At 46.6% G+C, this 18,355-nt stretch overlaps 1 protein-coding gene across 11 annotated transcripts in view; it reads left to right on the forward strand.

Annotated features, from left to right (window-relative positions):
• CHD2 (chromodomain helicase DNA binding protein 2) overlaps positions 1-18,355 on the forward strand; it is a 100,460-nt gene that overhangs the window by 63,234 nt on the left and 18,871 nt on the right. For 6 of the 11 annotated variants that reach the window (XM_032446881.1, XM_032446880.1, XM_032446882.1 and 3 more), the window contains 18 exons: positions 2,125-2,344; positions 4,288-4,374; positions 9,299-9,360; positions 10,007-10,129; positions 10,418-10,567; positions 10,734-10,867; positions 11,536-11,761; positions 12,579-12,679; positions 13,175-13,219; positions 13,367-13,542; positions 14,217-14,341; positions 14,536-14,752; positions 15,187-15,276; positions 15,400-15,590; positions 16,054-16,242; positions 16,679-16,841; positions 16,977-17,129; positions 17,864-17,935. In XM_032446881.1, the coding sequence (XP_032302772.1) occupies positions 2,125-2,344; positions 4,288-4,374; positions 9,299-9,360; positions 10,007-10,129; positions 10,418-10,567; positions 10,734-10,867; positions 11,536-11,761; positions 12,579-12,679; positions 13,175-13,219; positions 13,367-13,542; positions 14,217-14,341; positions 14,536-14,752; positions 15,187-15,276; positions 15,400-15,590; positions 16,054-16,242; positions 16,679-16,841; positions 16,977-17,129; positions 17,864-17,935 (2,524 nt within the window). Of the gene's footprint in view, positions 1-2,124; positions 2,345-4,287; positions 4,375-5,289; positions 5,415-7,419; positions 7,715-9,298; positions 9,361-10,006; positions 10,130-10,417; positions 10,568-10,733; positions 10,868-11,535; positions 11,762-12,578; positions 12,680-13,174; positions 13,220-13,366; positions 13,543-14,216; positions 14,346-14,535; positions 14,753-15,186; positions 15,277-15,399; positions 15,591-16,053; positions 16,243-16,678; positions 16,842-16,976; positions 17,130-17,863; positions 17,936-18,355 lie in introns of those variants that run through there. The other 5 variants (XM_015873114.1, XM_015873106.2, XM_015873115.2 and 2 more) reach the window with 5 other exon arrangements.

An 18,355-nucleotide genomic window follows, 5' to 3' on the forward strand; every position in this document is an offset into this window, starting at 1 on the left:
GCGGCCAGCAATTGCTGTTCCATCTTTGCACAATACCGCGATGCCGTCTGGCCCCAGCGTTGCTCTAATTTCTTCCAGCCCTTGCTAATAAATCCAATTGAGGAAAAGTAGGGTTTTTTTGGTGCCCCCATGGGATACTGCCAGCTTAATGCAGTGCCAGCCTGATTGTTGCCATTGATTCGGTGACAGCAGGGGTTTGGATGCCTCCAGATGCCTTCTGAGGTCAGGGCCCCAAGGGTGGCTCCATAGGACGTGTCCTGCTGTCCCAGGAACAGCTGGTGAATCATTTTCTTGGATGTTTTGGCAGTGGTTTCTAATAAAAATCCCTTGTTTTTCTTGAATAAATGCCGGAACTTCCAAAAGTCTCCAGCAAAGAAAATTTCAGTGCTTCTCGAAGCAGGTTGAGTTGCAAAACTGAGGTTGAGCAGATGGCAGTGGATTTGTGGATGAATTCAGGAAGGACCTCAGGGAGGATGGGGGGGATGGTGGGGTGCCTGATGGCCCAGCAGGGCAGGGCCAGGTGTGGGAGCTGGGAGTGCTGGTGAGCAGTGGGCAGGAGCTGTGCTGCTGTACGGGAGCAGGACACAGCGGTGGCTCAGCTGGATTTTCCTGTCCTTCTGGGAGGGGAGCACTGCAATACCCTCATCCCAGTCCAGACCAACTGGGATGATGAAACCAGCAATCATCGGTGACGATGCATCCTCTCCCCTTTGCTGGAAAAGCCTACATGTCTCTTACCTTTTGACATCTCAGCTCACAGCTGTTTTTTATTCCTGTTCCCCTCCCAAACAAATACTAAGCTCTTCCATTCCAGGCCTTGCAAACAAACCCAGAGCACCAACCACCCCAGCAATGAACACCTAAGATGGTGGAGGAGGGGTGACTGTGAAATGGCGGCCGGGAGCTTGGCTGCACGCCCTGCGCTGGAGGGATTTGGGATGAGGCTCCCGCTGCGCTCAGCTGCTGCCCTCTGCCCGCTCCATGGGAGAAGGCAGCTGCAGCCTGACTGCAGGGAAACCCCGCAGGAATTACAGCAGTTCTGAGCATCGGGGGCTGAGAGTGGAGATCTGACTTCCATGATGTGACTGGTCCCATCTGCACGAGGATGTACACGCCAGCAGTAGCTGCCTGCAGCAAGTGGATGCCTCTGAAGCGTGCGCTGATTTCTGTGTGTCTTTATGTAATTACGTACATGCTTTTATTTTTCTTTGGTGTATATTTTTAATCACGAACTCTGAGCAGAGCTTTCAGTGTATCTTGTGTAAAAGGAAGAAATATTAAAAAACCTGCTTTCCCTCTGCAAAGTTTTTTTTTCTGGCTCTTTATTCAAGATGCTGTATTTGCAATGTACTCTTAAATCTAATGGAAGCATTTAGCTGCAGATAAGAGCTGGCTTGGAAGGAGGTGCTCCCTGTTCAAAGCATTTGTAGTCTCACTGTTCCAGCACTGCTTTTTGGCTTGTGACGTGGGGTTTCTAATGCTGTCTTACAGGCAAATGTGTTATAACGAGTTTTCCATTTTCTCTAATTGGATTTGAAAAGAGAAAGTGATTGTGTGTTGTGGGAGAGATCGGACAAAAAAGGTATTTCGAGTATTCTGGCTTCTCACTGCTTTGTTTTGTTGAGGAGCCTGTGTTTAATTGAATGTTTGGTGTATTAACATGTTGATGTAAAGCAGAACGGAACAAGCACCTCTGTGATCTTCTGCTCTCCTTTGACTGGGCCAAGCTCCTTTCTGCTGAGTTTACCCTCTTGAATGGAATGTGATGTTTACCATGACGTGATATAATGTTGCACAGTGCTTGGTGCTTTCAGTTAATGGGTTATACTGGGATGTAGTGGAGAGCAGAGCAGGAGGACCTGTGCAGGTGGTATTGCTCATGTTGCTCCTCGTGTGGCACCCCTCGTTGCTCTGGTCAGGAGCTTGTGCTGTCCTCTCTGCATTCAGCAGAGTCCCCTGGGAGGGAACTGTGTCCACTTCAGTGCAACAAAGCAGAGCATGTGTCAAGAGCCACGTGCCTCACACTTGCATTTAGGCTACTCCAAGCTCTGCAGCTTGGATGTGGCTTGGTTTTACTTGTTGACAGTACGGTTAAAATGTAATCTCTTCTCTCTCTACCATTAGTCACTCGGCATCCGAAGAAGCCTCTGGCTCTGACTCTGCAAGCCAGTCTGAGAGTGAGCAGGGCAGCGAGCAGGGCAGCGAGTCTAACAGCAGCTCCGAGTCCTCTGAAAGTCAGTCTGAATCCGAAAGTGAATCAACGGGTTCGAAATCCCAGCAGACCCCTCCTGAAACCAAAGAAAAACCAGCCTCTAAGAAGGAAAGGATAGCAGATGTTAAAAAGGTATTGCCCCCTGCTGCTCTGCAGAGCCGTGTTACCTTGTACCCACTGTGAATGGGCAGAACACAGGACACAAACCAAGCTGTATTTCACTTCCCTGCTACTCAGCCAGCCTGAACCATCAACCAAACAAGCTCCCTCCTCTGGTGTCCTCAAGCCCCTTGCTGGCCATTTGGTCTGTATATGTGTGGCCCTGTGTCCTTGGTGTGAGCAGGAGATGTTCAGAACAGTTGTGTGGTGTTTTGTTTTGTTTTCCACAGCTCCCTTAGCAATCCCTGTCCTACCTACAGACGCAGGTTTGCCCTCTCCTCATTGCTGTGCAGGCATAGGAGGGCTTGCAGGAGCTGTGCCTTTGGTTTGGTGCTGCACCTCCAAAGTGCAGCAGTGGTGCCTTGGCTCCCTGCTTGACCCAAGCAATGGAGGCACCTGAGTAACACACAGGGTGTAAGGGAAAAAAAACCCAAGTACCCATTTGGAGATAGGAACTTAGTGAAATGTGTTTTTTAGAGGGAGGAAGGTCAGGTTAGGTCAGTGATTTTCTGCCTTATGGTGTGTGACTCGCCTCTTCTCTGTAACTCTGGCTTGTACTTTGCACAGCTTGTTCACGAGGTGGAGTTTTGTGGAGCAATTGCTATGTATGTGACGCAGGAGAAGAGCAGTGCTTGCAGCCTGTATTCCCCAAGTACCTGCAGGGGAGAAGTGCAGCATTAGGTACAGCATCTGTATTTCTTCCTCTCACCAGTCTCTGGGCTGCCTGCTCAGCTTGCAGTGAATCTCCAGTATTTAGGCTGCCATGGAAGGATGCATTTGTGAGGCAGTTGTGGTAACAGCCTTCAGGTTTCTGTTTTATTGTTGGTAAGTGGAGACTGAAGGAAGTTGTCTCTTCTGTGGCCTTCTAGAAGCATGTTAGCCTGACAATAAACATTAATATTATGCCATGAGGGAATGCATCCATATACAAGAGGATAATTAGCGTGGATAAAACTTTTAAAGGTCAAGACACCCTCTAATAAGGAAGCTTCTCCCTCCCTTAATTCTGCTGTTAATGGGCGTTTTCCTTAACTAGGTCTAACCTAGACGTGCCGATACCTGTTCCCCTTGAATTAACCAAGTCAATTAATTGTATTATTGTTTATGTTTTATCTCCGTCTAGACACACCCATGAAGGTGAGGTTAATTTGTATGTGGTTCTATTCTGATGTGTAATGGGAGGAATTCCTGTTCATTGTGGCATCAGTTCTTGAATCCCTCTTCTCCTCCTGTCCATCCAGAGAGAACAAATGCTTGCTTTTGTATGCAGCATGGAGTTACTGTGGGGCCTGGTTACAGCGCATAGAGCACAAGCATTTCCAATAGGCAGCTCTGCACTTCCACAAGTCCAGCACTACCAAACCACATTCTGTCAATGCATTCAGAATAATAAGGTGGACTGGCACACTTGCCATCCATAATGGGTCGCAGGCTTTGCACGTGAAATTGCTGCTAGTGACCTCTTGCCACTGGGTTGGACAGGCAGCTAATGGGGTTTGCTCTATAGAAAACAGTAGTGAGGGCTGTATGCAAGACTGAATCATTTCTTTGTGTTGGTAGGTTCATTCATTCCACCTGCACAGTGCTGCCTCTTGTTGCTGCTGAGGCTGGCTGTTTTGGTGCTCTGTCCTTCAGCCTAAATAAGTTGGGAAGTGCTTTATGCCGTATGGGAGAGATGACCAGTATAAACATAATGCTAAGCTAAGTTGTATGCTTGAAAGCATTACCAAATAGCCCCAAATAATCCTGATCTGTTTCAGATTTTTAAGCATCTTGCCTACTAGTTGTTGCTATCAAAAAATCCCTGATGGTATTATGGTGGTTCATTTATTTCTTTATCATTCACTGTCAAACCTCTCTAGAAATCAGAAATAACAGAGCGAAGCAGGCCTGCTGATGGTCTGTTTATTTTGCAGATGTGGGAAGAATATCCTGATGTTTATGGGGTTAGGAGGTCAAACCGAAGCAGACAAGAACCGTCACGATTTAATATAAAAGATGAGGTAAGGAAAAAAGAAAAAAAAAAAGGATGAGGGATTACTGAACATATAAAAACAACTAAACCCAAAGAACAAAGGCAGGTCTCATCTGCATCGCCTTGTAAACACCGAGTCCTAGCCTGGTTTGTGAATGGTGGAGTTCAGAACTTAGGTCCTGGTGCTGCACTTGAGTCCACGTGGCCCAAAAGCTCGGATCTCAGTGGGATGCTGCATGGGCTGAGATCTTTGCACGCTCATCTGGCCGCTGGATCGGGGTGTAGCATGGGCTGTGCCCTGCTGTAGGAACCTGCTGGAGGAAAACACAAAACCACAATGCATGTCCAACCAGGAATAAAAGAAAGTGCCCAGAAACACCTCACTATGATCAAACAGCTGTTGTTGCCCATCCTGGAATGGATCGTGGTCATAAATGTGTTTGTGTGTGTGTGTTTTCAGCCTTACGAGCCATCACTTTGGTTGAATGCCCGGGGTATTTTATGCTACGATTGAAGGTGGTAGGCAAAACTTGGTGTTCTTCCTATCTCAGGACTTGCTTTTTCCTTGAAGATGCAGGAATTAGCTGCTGCTTCCATTTCTATCTATCAGACCTTGTGCATGTCTGCAGATCTTCAGCAAGGCTGAGTAGTTAGAGAGGAGAAAAGAACAGGCTTAGACTGAAATTGCAGGGGGAGGTACTTGGATACAAAAGCAATTGGGAATCTGCAGAGAAGTAGCCAGGTTTGGGGCAGGGCAGGAGCCAGGTGGTGCTCTCAGCAGGTCAGGCTGTTTGTGCTTTGGTGCCAAAATACACCCGTGGATGCCTGAGAGGTGCAAGCATAACACAGGTCTCTGCCGCCTCCTGCGCTGGATGTCCCCGCAGCAGCAGTTAGGAAGACCCTGTGGCACATCATTGACTCAGGTTTTGTTTTCCTTTTCAAGTTCTGCAAAGCCCAGGCTCGCCAGCCGCCTCTCTGTGATGCCCCAGCGTGCACTTTGTGCTGTGCTGGCACTGTCACACCCACCACAGACCTCGCCTGCGGCCCCAATGCCCTATAGGGGTTCAGGTAAGTCCCATTACTTTTTGTTTTACAATATTACGTGGTTTTGCAAATGTTGTTTTCTTTTTCAGTATCTTTATTTCCTACTACTTAAGGTACGATAAAGTTTAAAAAACAAAACAAACCAATCTGAGATGCACAAACTTTGCTATACCACAAAATATTGTAAAAAACAAAAAAATAAAAGTAATCCCCTGAACGAGCCCTTCACAAAACAGAAAAACAAAGTTAATGAAATCAGGCCAATCCTTTCTCCCCTCTTCTCCTCCAGCAGCACTGGCCGCTTCCCATAGAGCAACTCCAGTGGCGGGTGTGACATGTCAGGCACAGAGCTGGGGCCTCACAGAGTGGGACGTGGTGCGGCAGGTCTTGCTGTTGGAAGACCCAAAGCAGCAAGGGAGGGCACAGCAGAGCTGATCCTGCATGGTGCTGAGCGCTGCTGGAGCTGGCAGCAAAACAGGGTGTCTGACACCTCCCAAGATTGCTTTTTACCTTTCAGGGCTAAGCCTGTCACCAGTGACCTGCTCTTGTTGTTTGCTGCTTTGGAATTCCAGCACCATTCCAGCTTTGAATTGCTTTCTTCCCTAACGCTTCTCTGCAATATTAGCAAGCGGGGTCAGACTCAGCAGATCCAGCCTCCTGTCTGCCTCTCATCAGGGTAATGGACTTGTTTCAGGTTTGGGGCTCTGCAATTTCTGCCAACACCACCAGTTTGGGCAGAGCTCCTTCCTTAATAATGACTGAAACGCTTCTGGGAAGTGCCCTGAGGGCTTTGGGCACCTGAAATGGAAGCAGAGAGGCTGGCAACTTCTGATTGAGACAGAGGTGTGGGCTGTGAAGGGCAGGAAGCAGAAGTGCTGTTTTGCATAGGGTGAAGGAGCTGCCTGGAGCTCTGAAGCTGCCTCCAGGAATGAGAGCACACGTGAGCTTTCGGTACAAACGGTCCTTGCCTGTGTGGTTTGAGTGAAGCTAATAAATCAGCTTCAGGTTTCAGCAAGGGGAACTGAAACATGCAGAGCAAGGCAGTCCGGAAACAACGTGCCCAAACCAGGCACAATCCATTGGCTATAAAGAGGATGGTTTGTAATTAGCATTAGCAATAAAGGTCACGGTGCATCTGTTCTGTGAAAGAGGCCACAGGTTGTGCACCGCAGCTGTTCCCAAAATACGCTTGGTTTTTCCGTTGTAAAAAAATACATAATTCTGTTCGTTTGCATTTTGATTAATGCTCTTTCTCATAACTTTGCTGAAAGTTCAGCTTTTTAACATCAGAGACACAAGAAGATTAAGCTGGCAAGCTGACAGTCTCCAGCTTCTCTTGGCCTCTCCTAAACCTGAAATGAGCAAATCCCTGAGCTCAGTCTGAGATTTTGGGCCTTCCCATCTCCTAACAGGCAGCATGAGCTCCAGAGCACGGCCTGGGCCATGCTAAGGGGCTGGAGCTTCCTCTGAGGGCTGGTGAAGGGGGACACCCTTGGACAGTCCCTAGTCCAGTTGGGAGAGTGGCATAGGAGTTGGTTGGGCATGTTTGCAGCATTCAGTAGAAGGGGATTAAGGCAATTTGGGTAGCACTGGTGTGTAAGGTCAGAGAGAGAAGCACACGCCTGGCATCCCTTGCTGGACTGATAAAGTGATAAAGTCTTATAAAGGTGGGGACTGAAGGCAGAATCTGGCACCTTTGCCCATGCCACTTGGGGAGGTGACATATTAAAACACAGGTTTAATGCAGTTTTCCCTTCCTGCTGAAGGTGGCTGGTGGGCACCCTTGGGTCAATTGGAGCAAGTCAGTGCTAAGTTCTGTAGCCAGGTCCTGAAATTTAAGAGATCTCTATAGCATGGTCTTTGAAAAATTGTTTTAATTATTTTGGAATTGTTACATGTAGAACAGGATTAAGCAGCTTTCAGCCATGGCAGGAGCTGGGCAACACAGGGCCAGGATGCCAGGCAGAGTGGGCGAGAAGTGATGCTGGGGTGGACGAGGGCACTGGGGAACAGGGGCTGAGTCACCGGGTGCGTGGGGTGGCTGTAGCAGCAACAGGCAATGGTGACTCAGGCTGGGACTGGCTGTGTCAGAGCAGAAAGAGCTGGGCTTGCTGCCCGAAAGAGACAAGGGCGCTTTGAGCAATGCAGCTGGAGGCAGCTGAACTGGAGTCACAAGTTAGATTTTTTTTTCAAGGTGGAAAGAAAAGAGGAAAAGATGAGTTGTTGAGAAGTGCAACAGCTGTGTAGGAACAGCAGCAGAACAGGAGAAGAGCAGAGGCACTGGGGAACAGGCAGAAGGATCTTGAAAAGTAGGATTTGGGCAAGTAAGTGGAATTAGGTTCAAAAAACAACCAGGGGTGTGTTTGGTGTTCTGCAGACTTCACCAAGCTGGGCTTGGCAGCTCTAGGTTAATGGCTGGACTTTTGGAGATCTTTTCCAAACTAAATAATTTTGTGATTCAAATCTTGTTTTCTCTAATGCAGAGCAGAAGGAAGACTCACCCCTCTCTGCTCATGGTTAGCCTAAAGACAGCGAAAAAGTAAGCGCTCATTGAGAGATGGCTATTGAAAAACATCCCACCCACACAGCTGGAGTCAGCTGTGCTGCAGGCTGCGCTGTCAGCCAGTCCCTTGTTTCCTGGATGCTTGGTGTGTGAGACAGCGATGTCAGGCAGTGGAACAGGCAGTGAGAGCACTCACAGTGAGCTGCAGTGCAGGGGGTGTCACTGTGCCACGTGTCAATATGGCACGAAACCTCCAAGAGATTCATCAGCGCCCTCAGTCTGACGTGGCATCCAATGCTCTGCCTTGAGCAAGAAGGAAGTTTCTGCTGGGGAAAAGGAAGGTGGAAATAGAGGCAGCAGAAAAGCAGCATGGGGCGTGACTTTGTACCCCGCCTCGACTTCTGACGTTGCAGCTTCTGCCATTTCATGCCATGCTGTGAACAGCTCTTGGCGTGAGCCGTGGTGGGTGTACAGGAGGCACAGACAAAGACAAGCTTCATCTGCAGGGCCTCTCTGACACAGCTTGGATATTGCAGCAAAAAGACCTTTTCAGAGGGTTTCAGATGAGCAAGATGCATATAGCAAGCAGTCCCGAGGCTTTTCGGAGCTTCTGTTGTCTTCTGCAGTTTTCTCCCTTCTGAGCTGTGTTTTCTGTAGCAAGTGTCTGAGGCAAAGCCATCTGTTTGTTTGGGGGTGCTGTATGTGGAGGGATCTGTTTCTGTGGTTGACTGGCTTTTACAGAAATAGAGCTGTGCACAACAAAGGTTTTCTAGCTTGGTGGGAGCCAGTGGGAGTTGATGACACCCACGTTTAAAATAGTTCAGTAAGGACTTAGCATCTCTCAATATATTTATCTAGAGAGTCTGCTGGTGGAGGCTGGTATGGTTGCAGGAAGGAAGGCAGCAGGGCAGGGTCTGACCCAGCTGCTTCCTCAGCTGCTTTGGCTGTGGGAGAAAAATCCAGGAAAGCAGGGAACACCCTTGTGATAAGAATGTTGTCCTTGTAGGAGAATTTCCTTTTGTATAGGAAGCTTCTGTAATGAAAGCAGAGCTTGTCGTGCATTTGTGTGATTGTGAAAGGTAGGTCTGCAATCACAGAAACACAGTCTGATCCATCCCCAAACATTACTGGGTTCATACTGATGTGGCAAGTATGGATGCTCTGCGTTCTGCCACTGCACTTTCAGTTAGAGCCTCGTAAAAGAGCTGAGCTGCTGCAGAAGGAGCATTGCAGGGTAGTGGGCAGCTCCTCTGCAGCCCAATGGCTCCAAAGCATCCTTCTGGCTGCAGGGAGAGCGGTGCAGCTGTGTCTGAGCTCAGCCCACCTGCATGTGTGCAGCTGCGTCCTTGGGGAGACGAGCCGGGGTGAAGCCTACAACCTCATTTCTCTTTCTTTTCAATTAAAGGCAAGTAGCGAATCTGAAAATGAGAGCCCAAAAAGAAGAGGCCAGAAGCAAGTGAAAAGAAAGTAAGTTACTAGGAGAAGAGTTCTGAATAGTGGAATTCTTATTTCTTCTTCACGATGTTACTTATTCTTCAGTGACCCTGAAAATAGTTTAATCCTCACTCCCTTCCCGTTCTTAGGAAATGGGGAATAAAATGCCAAATCATTATTTTTTATCTTCTGTAACCCTCTGATAAGTTAAAGCAAAACTTTCCATTAAGGATGTTTTGGGTATCTCAGATCAGTGGCCAAATTCGCTGAGGTTTTTACCTCTGCACACACTGAAGTGCACTGATGTGGCCCTACTGAGCTGCCTGCTGGAGAAAACTTGAGCGCAGCAGGATGCCACACAATTCAGCTCCCTCTCTCCTCTTTCTTGTTTTATTAAGTTCTCATTCTGTTATATAGAGCAGTGCTGTACAACAGGGGAGATAATTGAAGGGAGGGCTGCGGTAACGTGGACTTCTTTTTGGGCAAGGACTCCTGGTGTACCACTTGGAGACACAGGGGGCATTTCACATTGCAACCAACAACTTGTTAGCCATAGTGCAGTGTTGATTCATCATGAGCATGGCCTGCTAGGATCAACCTGGTTGGGTTGTATGGCTAATCAGTCAGGTATCTGTGTTGAAATATGATGGCTCTTGATCAGCTACGTTTCTGACCATAGAAAAAAGTGGAAAAGAGAGATTTCTGGTGAAGAAGAGGATGAAGATGGAGGGGATCAAGGGACCAGTGCAGAGAGTGAGCCTGAACCGAAGAGAATTAAAGCAAAAAGACCCGTCCAAAGGAGGTATGGAGTGGTCACTTCAGTCTGTACCTCTTCATCTTTCCTACCTTTACAGGAGTGGAGAGGCAATTGCTATTTGCTCTTAAAGCATGTTTGTTTTCTTCAATATTACCTTTGATTACGAGTCTATGGACCTGGTTGCTCTGTCCAGTGAGTGGAGCAGTGGTTTCCATGGTAGTTACAGCGGACTGAATCTCTGGGAATCTAATATCTGAGATGTGTATGTTCTTAAAGACTTAAGATAAAAAAAGGATGTTAAAGTGAAACACTTTCTCCTAATACTTATTTTAGAGCAATGGCCAAAACCAGTGTTAAAAAACCTCCCAAACTCCAGCGTGGGAAGAAGAGAAAGAGACAGGTGTCATCTGAAGATGACGACGATGATGAAGATGGTGAAACTCCCAAGAGACAAACTCGACGAAGAGCAGCCAAAAATGTCAGGTATCAGTGAGTGTGGAGTGGTTTCCTTAAGCAATGTGTGTGCTGTGCTGAACAGGCACTGAGCCCTGGGATAAATACTGGTCTTGCTCTGTTCTATGTAATGTGCCACTGTTGTGTTTCTGGGCAGTCAGGGGCTTGTTTTCACTTTGGTTTTGGTCTTGTTCAGTTACAAGGAGGACGACGATTTTGAGACCGATTCTGATGACCTGATAGAGATGACTGGGGAAGGGGCTGATGAACACGAAGACAACAGTGAAACTATTGAAAAAGTCTTGGACATCAGGCTTGGAAAAAAAGGAGGTGTGTAGGCTATTTTTGATGTCAGTCATGCACTCTCTCTGTTTCTCCTCAACTGCTCCAACATGTTTGTAATTTTGAAGCCTTCCAGTGGGGCCTGAGGTTATTTCAGTGCTCTTCACCCTTTCCTCCCTGCCTCTTATTTCTTCCTTCTAGAAGGTTCTTTTTTAACTTGTTTTTGTTTTTAAACAATTTGTTATTGAAAAACCCACGATGTCAGGTTTATATGCTGTCTTTTAGTGTGTGCACATTTTAAAGATGCAGTCATTGTTCTGCAAGTTCTTGCTTTTCTCCCCTTTAAAAGATAAAACAGCTCTTCCAGTGGAGTCAGTTTTTGCAGCTCCATTGACAAAACCATAATGGGAAATGAAGCTGATGCTTTGTTCTCATAGCCATACAAAAGTGTTTTTGTAAAACCAAATGGTCTTGAATATTTTCAAGAGACCTTTGAATTATATTAAAGAAAAAAATAAGGCAGTTGTGATAGAGATTTAAAATGATCCCTTTGTGTGGAGAACTTTTGTGTGCCTGTCTCAAGGGTTCAAGAATCTGTAGGATATTGTTTGTGCTGTCACTGAGGATGTGTTAGAAAAACAACTTCCTGCTTTAATGCAGTTCGTGGCCACTGGTTTTTAACAAAGGAACCAACTGCAGCCTGATTTCTTTTGCAGCCACTGGCGCTTCCACCACAGTGTATGCAACTGAAGCCAATGGCAACCCCAGCGCTGACTTTGACCCTGAAAAAGATGAGGGAGAGGTTCATTACCTGATCAAATGGAAAGGCTGGTCGTACATCCACAGCACGTGGGAGAGTGAGGAGTCCCTGCAACAGCAGAAAGTGAAGGGCCTGAAAAAACTAGAAAACTTCAAGAAAAAGGAGGAGGAGATCAAGCAATGGTATGCTCTATTTCAACCGGTGATATATGGCTTTGGGTGATTCTTCTTTAGCTGTAGGTATGCACAGTCAGGACTGAAGACAATTCAGTTTCTTTTCTTGCAGAACATATTCCATCCAAAGCAAAGATTTCAGTTCACAACACTCTTCTCCCTCTGCCTGCTGATGAACCATCCCTCTTATAGAAATGATATCTGCAGAACTAAGAGGGAAAGAAGAGGCAGAGCTTCCCAACACTGCCAGTTCTCAGGCTCAGGAGTTGGGAGAACAAATAAATGGTGCACAAGTGCATCTGGCCCCAGAGGTGATATAAGGGCTCCTAGTTAGCAGTGAAACCTGGCATGCTAAACTAAGCAGCTGTGCTGGGAAATAGGGCTCATCTCAGGACACGCTGCTGAATTTTGCTTTGTCAAGGCAGCCTTGTTAATGATGAGCCTGTCTATACGTGAGTTTTTGTCTGACCTCCCCAAGGGCTGTAAAGAGAGCTACTGTGTGTTCCCAAAGTGATAAAGCTGGAGCAGCAGCTTCCATCCCTGACTGTTTGATTTTCATTTTTGTGACTAATTCTTGCAGCAGAATAAGGAGTCATTCATCACGGAAACAACGAGTATCTATGATATTTGCTTCCCAGTAAAGCTTTGTAATAGGAGATGCTTTATTATAGGAAGCATTAAGAAACGTGTCATATAAGCAGTAGTTTGCTTCGGTGACTTAACTACATAACCATAAAATAAAGTAGAATTTCTATATGTGGCCTCAGCGAGCACTGACACTACAGAAGCATTATAATGCCTGGTTTGTCTTTCTTTTTGTATCAAGGCTGGCCAAGGTATCGCCTGAAGATGTGGAATATTTCAACTGCCAACAGGAGCTGGCTTCAGAGCTGAACAAACAGTATCAAATTGTGGAGAGAGTAATTGGTAAGCAAGTCCAACAGTTTTGTAAAGGGATGAAGTAAGACAGAATGAGCTTCCTCTTCCTCCTTGCCCTCCAATATCTCTATAGAATGGCACTGAATGTATTTCACTCTGCAGGGGGTTGGTGAAGTTGCTGCTGCTGGTAAAGTTCTTTGACCTCAGTTCTTTGCAAGGTGCTTGCAGATGCATGGGCCGGGCTGCTTCCAGGACAGCTTTCTGTGACACTGTGGTTAAGGATGTGGTCAGGCTGCAAGGTGGCTCGGGGGTTAGATTTTCATGACTTGTTAAAAATAAAGGGTTGTACTTTGCACTTCACTAATATTACAGCAACATCACTCAGAGATGCTGGCATCCAGTTGCTCTGAGAATTGGCCTAGAGAGCTGTACAACCTATTTCCCTACAATGCTTATCAAAGCACGTGATGTTCTGTTTGTTCTGCTCCCCCTGCTGGCTCTCAACGCACCAAACCCTTGTTTCTTTTGTGTCTCCTATTACAGCTGTGAAGACCAGCAAGACTGCGACGGGGCATGCTGACTTCCCAGGTAAAGGAGCATTTTGGGCCTCTCTAAACTTTTCCTGCTAGCCAAGACTTGTACTGTGGTTGTAGGGATGGGTCAGACTTCCCTTGTGAACCATACTTGTGGTTCAGCCACAGAACTGAGGTTTGGTCTTTTTTGCATATTTTGCAGCAAACAGTCGCAAAACATCCTCAAATGACCCCGAATACCTGTGCAAGTGGATGGGGCTGCCCTATGCAGAGTGCAGCTGGGAAGATGAAGCTCTAATAAGCAAGAAATTTCAGCACTGCATTGACAGCTTCAACAACCGTAACAACTCCAAGACGATTCCTACCCGGGACTGCAAGGTTTGCTTGCTTCTCCCCTGTTGCTTTACTTCTCCAGGTGGGGTGATGAAACAAACTGTGTGAATATGGAGTTTTGTCAGAATAAATGTCAGAGAGTGTTTTCCCATCTTTCCACCAGCATTTAAATGGTTGTTTGCTGTTCTTGTACTTTAGTCAGAGATGTGAGCGCCTTTTGGTTTCATTTACTTGAGGCATGGTGAGCACGATGGGTTGGGAAGTTTAATTAATCCTTGCAAAGTGCTTCTTCCTGAAGAGGTGCTGCTACAGCAATGCAGATTTTTAATATCACTTGAATGGATAAACAGCACACCAGGGAGATGAGGAAGTCTGCAAGATGCTGATACAGTGTGGGAGAGATGGAGAGTTAATGGGAGAAAAAACAGAAGGGGCCAAAACAGAAAATGGAGTTTGTTCCATCTAATAGGCATCATATACGGCTTATTGCGCTCGTGGGGGGACTCAGCCCTGATCATCAGGACTGGAGATCAGCAGGCAAAACATAATGATGCTCAGTGGCATTAGAACTGCATTTACCAGAAATAGATAAGAAAATGTGGATGGACAATAACTGACAAACCAATCTACACTTGTAACTGAATCTGCAGATTTCATTGCTGAGTTTTCCACCTTACCTTGTCTTTTTCTTCTGGTTATGGTGTATTTTTTTTCCTCAGGTATTGAAGCAGAGACCAAGATTTGTTGCCTTGAAGAAACAGCCTTCTTATATTGGCAGTGAGAACCTGGAGCTGCGAGATTACCAGCTGGAGGGCCTCAATTGGCTGGCTCACTCGTGGTGCAAGTAAGTACATACACTAAGTGATGCTCTGGTCAACGCTGCAAATGAGCTATGTTCATTTTGGGTCTCCTAAGTTTTGTCACAGTGGGATCTGACCCTCTTGTTCTCAAGTGAGATTTTTGCCCAGCTTGTTTTTGCAGCTTGAAAGGATACAAACGCATTAAATCAGGACTTAGGTTTGTTCTCTTCCTTCTCAGGAACAACAGTGTGATCCTGGCTGATGAAATGGGCCTGGGGAAGACGATTCAGACAATCTCATTCCTGTCGTACCTTTTCCACCAGCACCAGCTGTACGGTCCCTTCCTGGTGGTGGTTCCTCTGTCGACTCTCACCTCGTGGCAGAGAGAGTTTGAAGTGTGGGCACCTGAGATCAACGTGGTGGTTTACATCGGTGACCTCATGAGCAGGAACATGGTGTGTAATCTGACAGCAAAGCTTGTGGGGTTGGATGGAAGCGCTGGGCGTGATGCAGCACTTCCATGCAGCATGTAATGTGTGCGACATGCTATCTGCTGGAGCAGCTGATGGACACTGCTGATGGTCCTCTGAGTTATTTAGACAAGGCAATGAAGACGTGTTGTGAGCCTAGTGGTGTCAGTAGTCAGTTGATGAGGTAATGTCACAGCAGCAAATTGTCCAGATTCATTTTGCTACTTGTCTAAACTTGTATAAAAACCACGTGTGCACTAAAACAAGCTGCTCCTTGGACACCCTTTGCTTGTTGAATGACACATTGAACTCTAGAGCTTGGACTTGATTGGAGATCCTAGCTGTAGCTAGAGTGAAATAATGATTGTTAACCCAGTTTGGTAATGTTGCTTGATGGTAGCATCTGTTGTTTCTTGCAGATACGTGAGTATGAGTGGATCCACTCTCAGTCTAAAAGGTTGAAATTCAACGCGCTTATCACAACATATGAGATCCTCCTCAAAGACAAGGTGGGTGAAGGTCCAAGGGTGTTATATTTAGATCCTCTCTTGCAAATGGGGAAGCCAGTCTGTGACTACTGGGTTTCACCTCTCTTTCTTCTGTGGTGATGGAGAACACTTCTTTTCCTCCAGGCTGTTTTGGGAAGTATTAGCTGGGCCTTTCTAGGCGTGGATGAAGCCCATCGTTTGAAAAATGATGACTCTTTGCTGTACAAAACACTGATTGACTTCAAGTCCAACCACAGGCTGCTGATCACTGGCACTCCGCTTCAAAATTCACTCAAAGAGCTCTGGTCCCTGCTGCATTTCATCATGCCTGAGAAGTAAGTCTCCTTTTGGTGCTTCATAAAATACCTCTGTATGTTTGTCTTGTGCACTGATTACACTTGAGGATGAGCAGAATGGCAGAAATCCCTGAATTAAGCTCAATGGAGTTAGACCGTTCTGAGGGGAACAAACACTGGTGAGGAAAAGGATGGGCACTGTTTGAAGTTCAGAAACTGCTGCTAGGTAAATGCTAACAGGTGACATCAAAGTAAATATTGGGAAACCTGGGATTTTGGTTCCTGGAAGTGGAACCATGAAGCTCAAAAATAAAATACTTGGAGGTACTTAAACCCAGAGAGCTGCTGGCTTTGCCACCAATCTGCTCAATTAGCCAGAGAAAAGTGAACTTTCTATCCTTCACTGTACGTACATCAACTTGATGGTCTCCTATTTCATTGTGATGCTTTACGGTACCACAAGACAAGGTATTCCAACTCCTTTCTATTACTCTGTTGCTAGGTTTGAGTTCTGGGAAGATTTTGAAGAAGATCATGGGAAAGGTAGAGAAAATGGCTACCAGAGCCTTCACAAAGTCCTGGAGCCGTTTCTCCTACGCAGAGTGAAGAAGGATGTAGAGAAATCTTTGCCAGCCAAAGTGGAGCAGATCCTCCGTGTGGAAATGTCTGCTTTGCAGAAGCAGTATTACAAGTGAGTCCTTTATTAAGTTATTGGGAGTACCAGCAGAAATGGGCGCATCTTTGTGACTTGAGAACATGCACAGTGTATGTAGGGCAGAGTACGCTGTGTTCTTCAGAAGGCATCAGTGTGGCAGCCAACACCTGTAGCAGGAAGGGCTTCCCAGTAGGAAAACAAGGTAGGATTGGGTGGTATCTCCCCCTCGTGTTTACCCAGCTCTGAATCACTGGATATGCTTTTCTAGTATCATAGTAATTCAGCTGGCCAGCTTTGTAGGGCAGGGACTGTATCTTGGTGGAGTAAAGCTCAGCACAGAATTGTAGTGGTAGGGAAGAGTGTAAAAACTGATGCCTGAATTAAGGTGTCCCTGAAGGTTTTGCATCTCGGACTCCAGCAGGCCTGATTTGCACTGTGAAATGATCTGGTCTGTTTATTTTCCTGTCTGCAGGTGGATTCTGACAAGAAACTACAAGGCTCTTTCAAAGGGAACAAGAGGAAGCACGTCTGGTTTCTTAAACATCGTGATGGAGTTGAAAAAGTGCTGCAACCACTGCTACCTTATCAAACCTCCCGAGGAAAATGAGAGAGAGAATGGCACTGAGACCCTGCAGGTGGGCAGAGACGTTGCTTATCTTTATTTTTCCTTAGTTTTCTGCTTCCTGCCGTTCTCCCTCTGAGAACAGTTCTCTAGTGTACATAGGGGTATGGTTGGAAAGCAGCAGCTGGAATGACGGTTACTTTTTCAGTCTCTGATTAGGAGCAGTGGGAAGCTAATTCTCTTGGACAAGCTGCTGACCAGGCTGCGGGACAGAGGCAACAGAGTCCTGATCTTCTCCCAGATGGTGAGGATGCTGGACATCTTGGCAGAGTACCTGACTATCAAACACTATCCTTTCCAGGTGAGAAATGGCACATGGGCTTCACCTGAAAATTCAAGAAAATAAGGAGGGAGACTGGGCAGTGAGGGGCACTCGGGTTCTCAGGGCACAGTGGCTGGGTTACGGGTTGTTCTTCTGAAATGCATTGGATGGAACTGGAAGGTCCCTTCGTTTCAGTGTGACACTCAAGGAAGGGGACATATGGAGAAGCAGAAGCCAGCTGAGAGCGTGGGATGCCTCGCTCTGTGTCTGATGCTGCCTCTTGGGCATGGCACGTCTCTCTTTGTAGATCTCTTGCTGTTTGTAATTGAGGATAGTGGCATGTCCTTTGAGAGCTGTAAATGAAGACTGCTCTTAGAGCAGTTCAGTAATGATGTATAAAGTGAAAGTCAAAATGATGGGCATAAACCTGCATAAAGCCCCATCTCTGCAAAACACCTCCTCTGCTGGGCTCCTGCTCTGGCCTTCATCCTGTGATAAACCCCGAGGAGAGGATAGCCAATGCAGAGATCCTGGCTGGGAGCCTGTAAGAGGAGCTGGAGCGTCACTGCTGTGTGACTGCTGCCTGAGCATACCACCTCCTGCCCTTGCAACGCAGTGTAGCTATTTTTAATTGGTGGTTATTTATAATGATTAAACACTACAGGCAGGGGAAGGGGGCTATCAGGCTCCCAGAACTTAATTGCAACAGTTCTACAGGGCTCTTTTCCTTCTTTATTTTCAGTTGTTATTGCTGATTTTCTTTTTTCCCCCAGCGCTTGGACGGCTCAATCAAAGGGGAGATCCGAAAGCAGGCGCTGGACCATTTCAACGCCGACGGCTCTGAGGTATGGCAGATGGGTCTTCAGTGTCTCCAGGTGTCTGATGGGTGGCAGGAGGGAATTAGCTCAGTTCATTCCTTCTTACGGGACACCTGGCCCCTTTTAATACCAACACAACACGTTTTGCAGTCATCCATATCGCTTGTTTCAAATCTCCCACATCTAAAGGATGGGGCTCTGAGACACATTTCCAGATAGTGCCAAAGAGGCTGGGAAGAGCCAGAATTTACCAATTCTCTCCTTATAGTCTGAGGAGTGAACCACTTGCTAAATAAATCCTCCAGTCTGAAATGGTTTGTGGATATGAAATGTTAGAGGCAAAAGAGAGATTTTAAGCACAGGTAGGCAGTGAAGGGAATCTGGTTATTGGAGGTGAAAGTCTCCAGTGTAATAGGAGAGGACATGCTGAGCTTCTTGTCAGGGTTT

Source organism: Coturnix japonica, chromosome 10 (assembly GCF_001577835.2).
Source record: "Coturnix japonica isolate 7356 chromosome 10, Coturnix japonica 2.1, whole genome shotgun sequence".
In the NCBI taxonomy this organism is placed as follows: domain Eukaryota; kingdom Metazoa; phylum Chordata; class Aves; order Galliformes; family Phasianidae; genus Coturnix; species Coturnix japonica.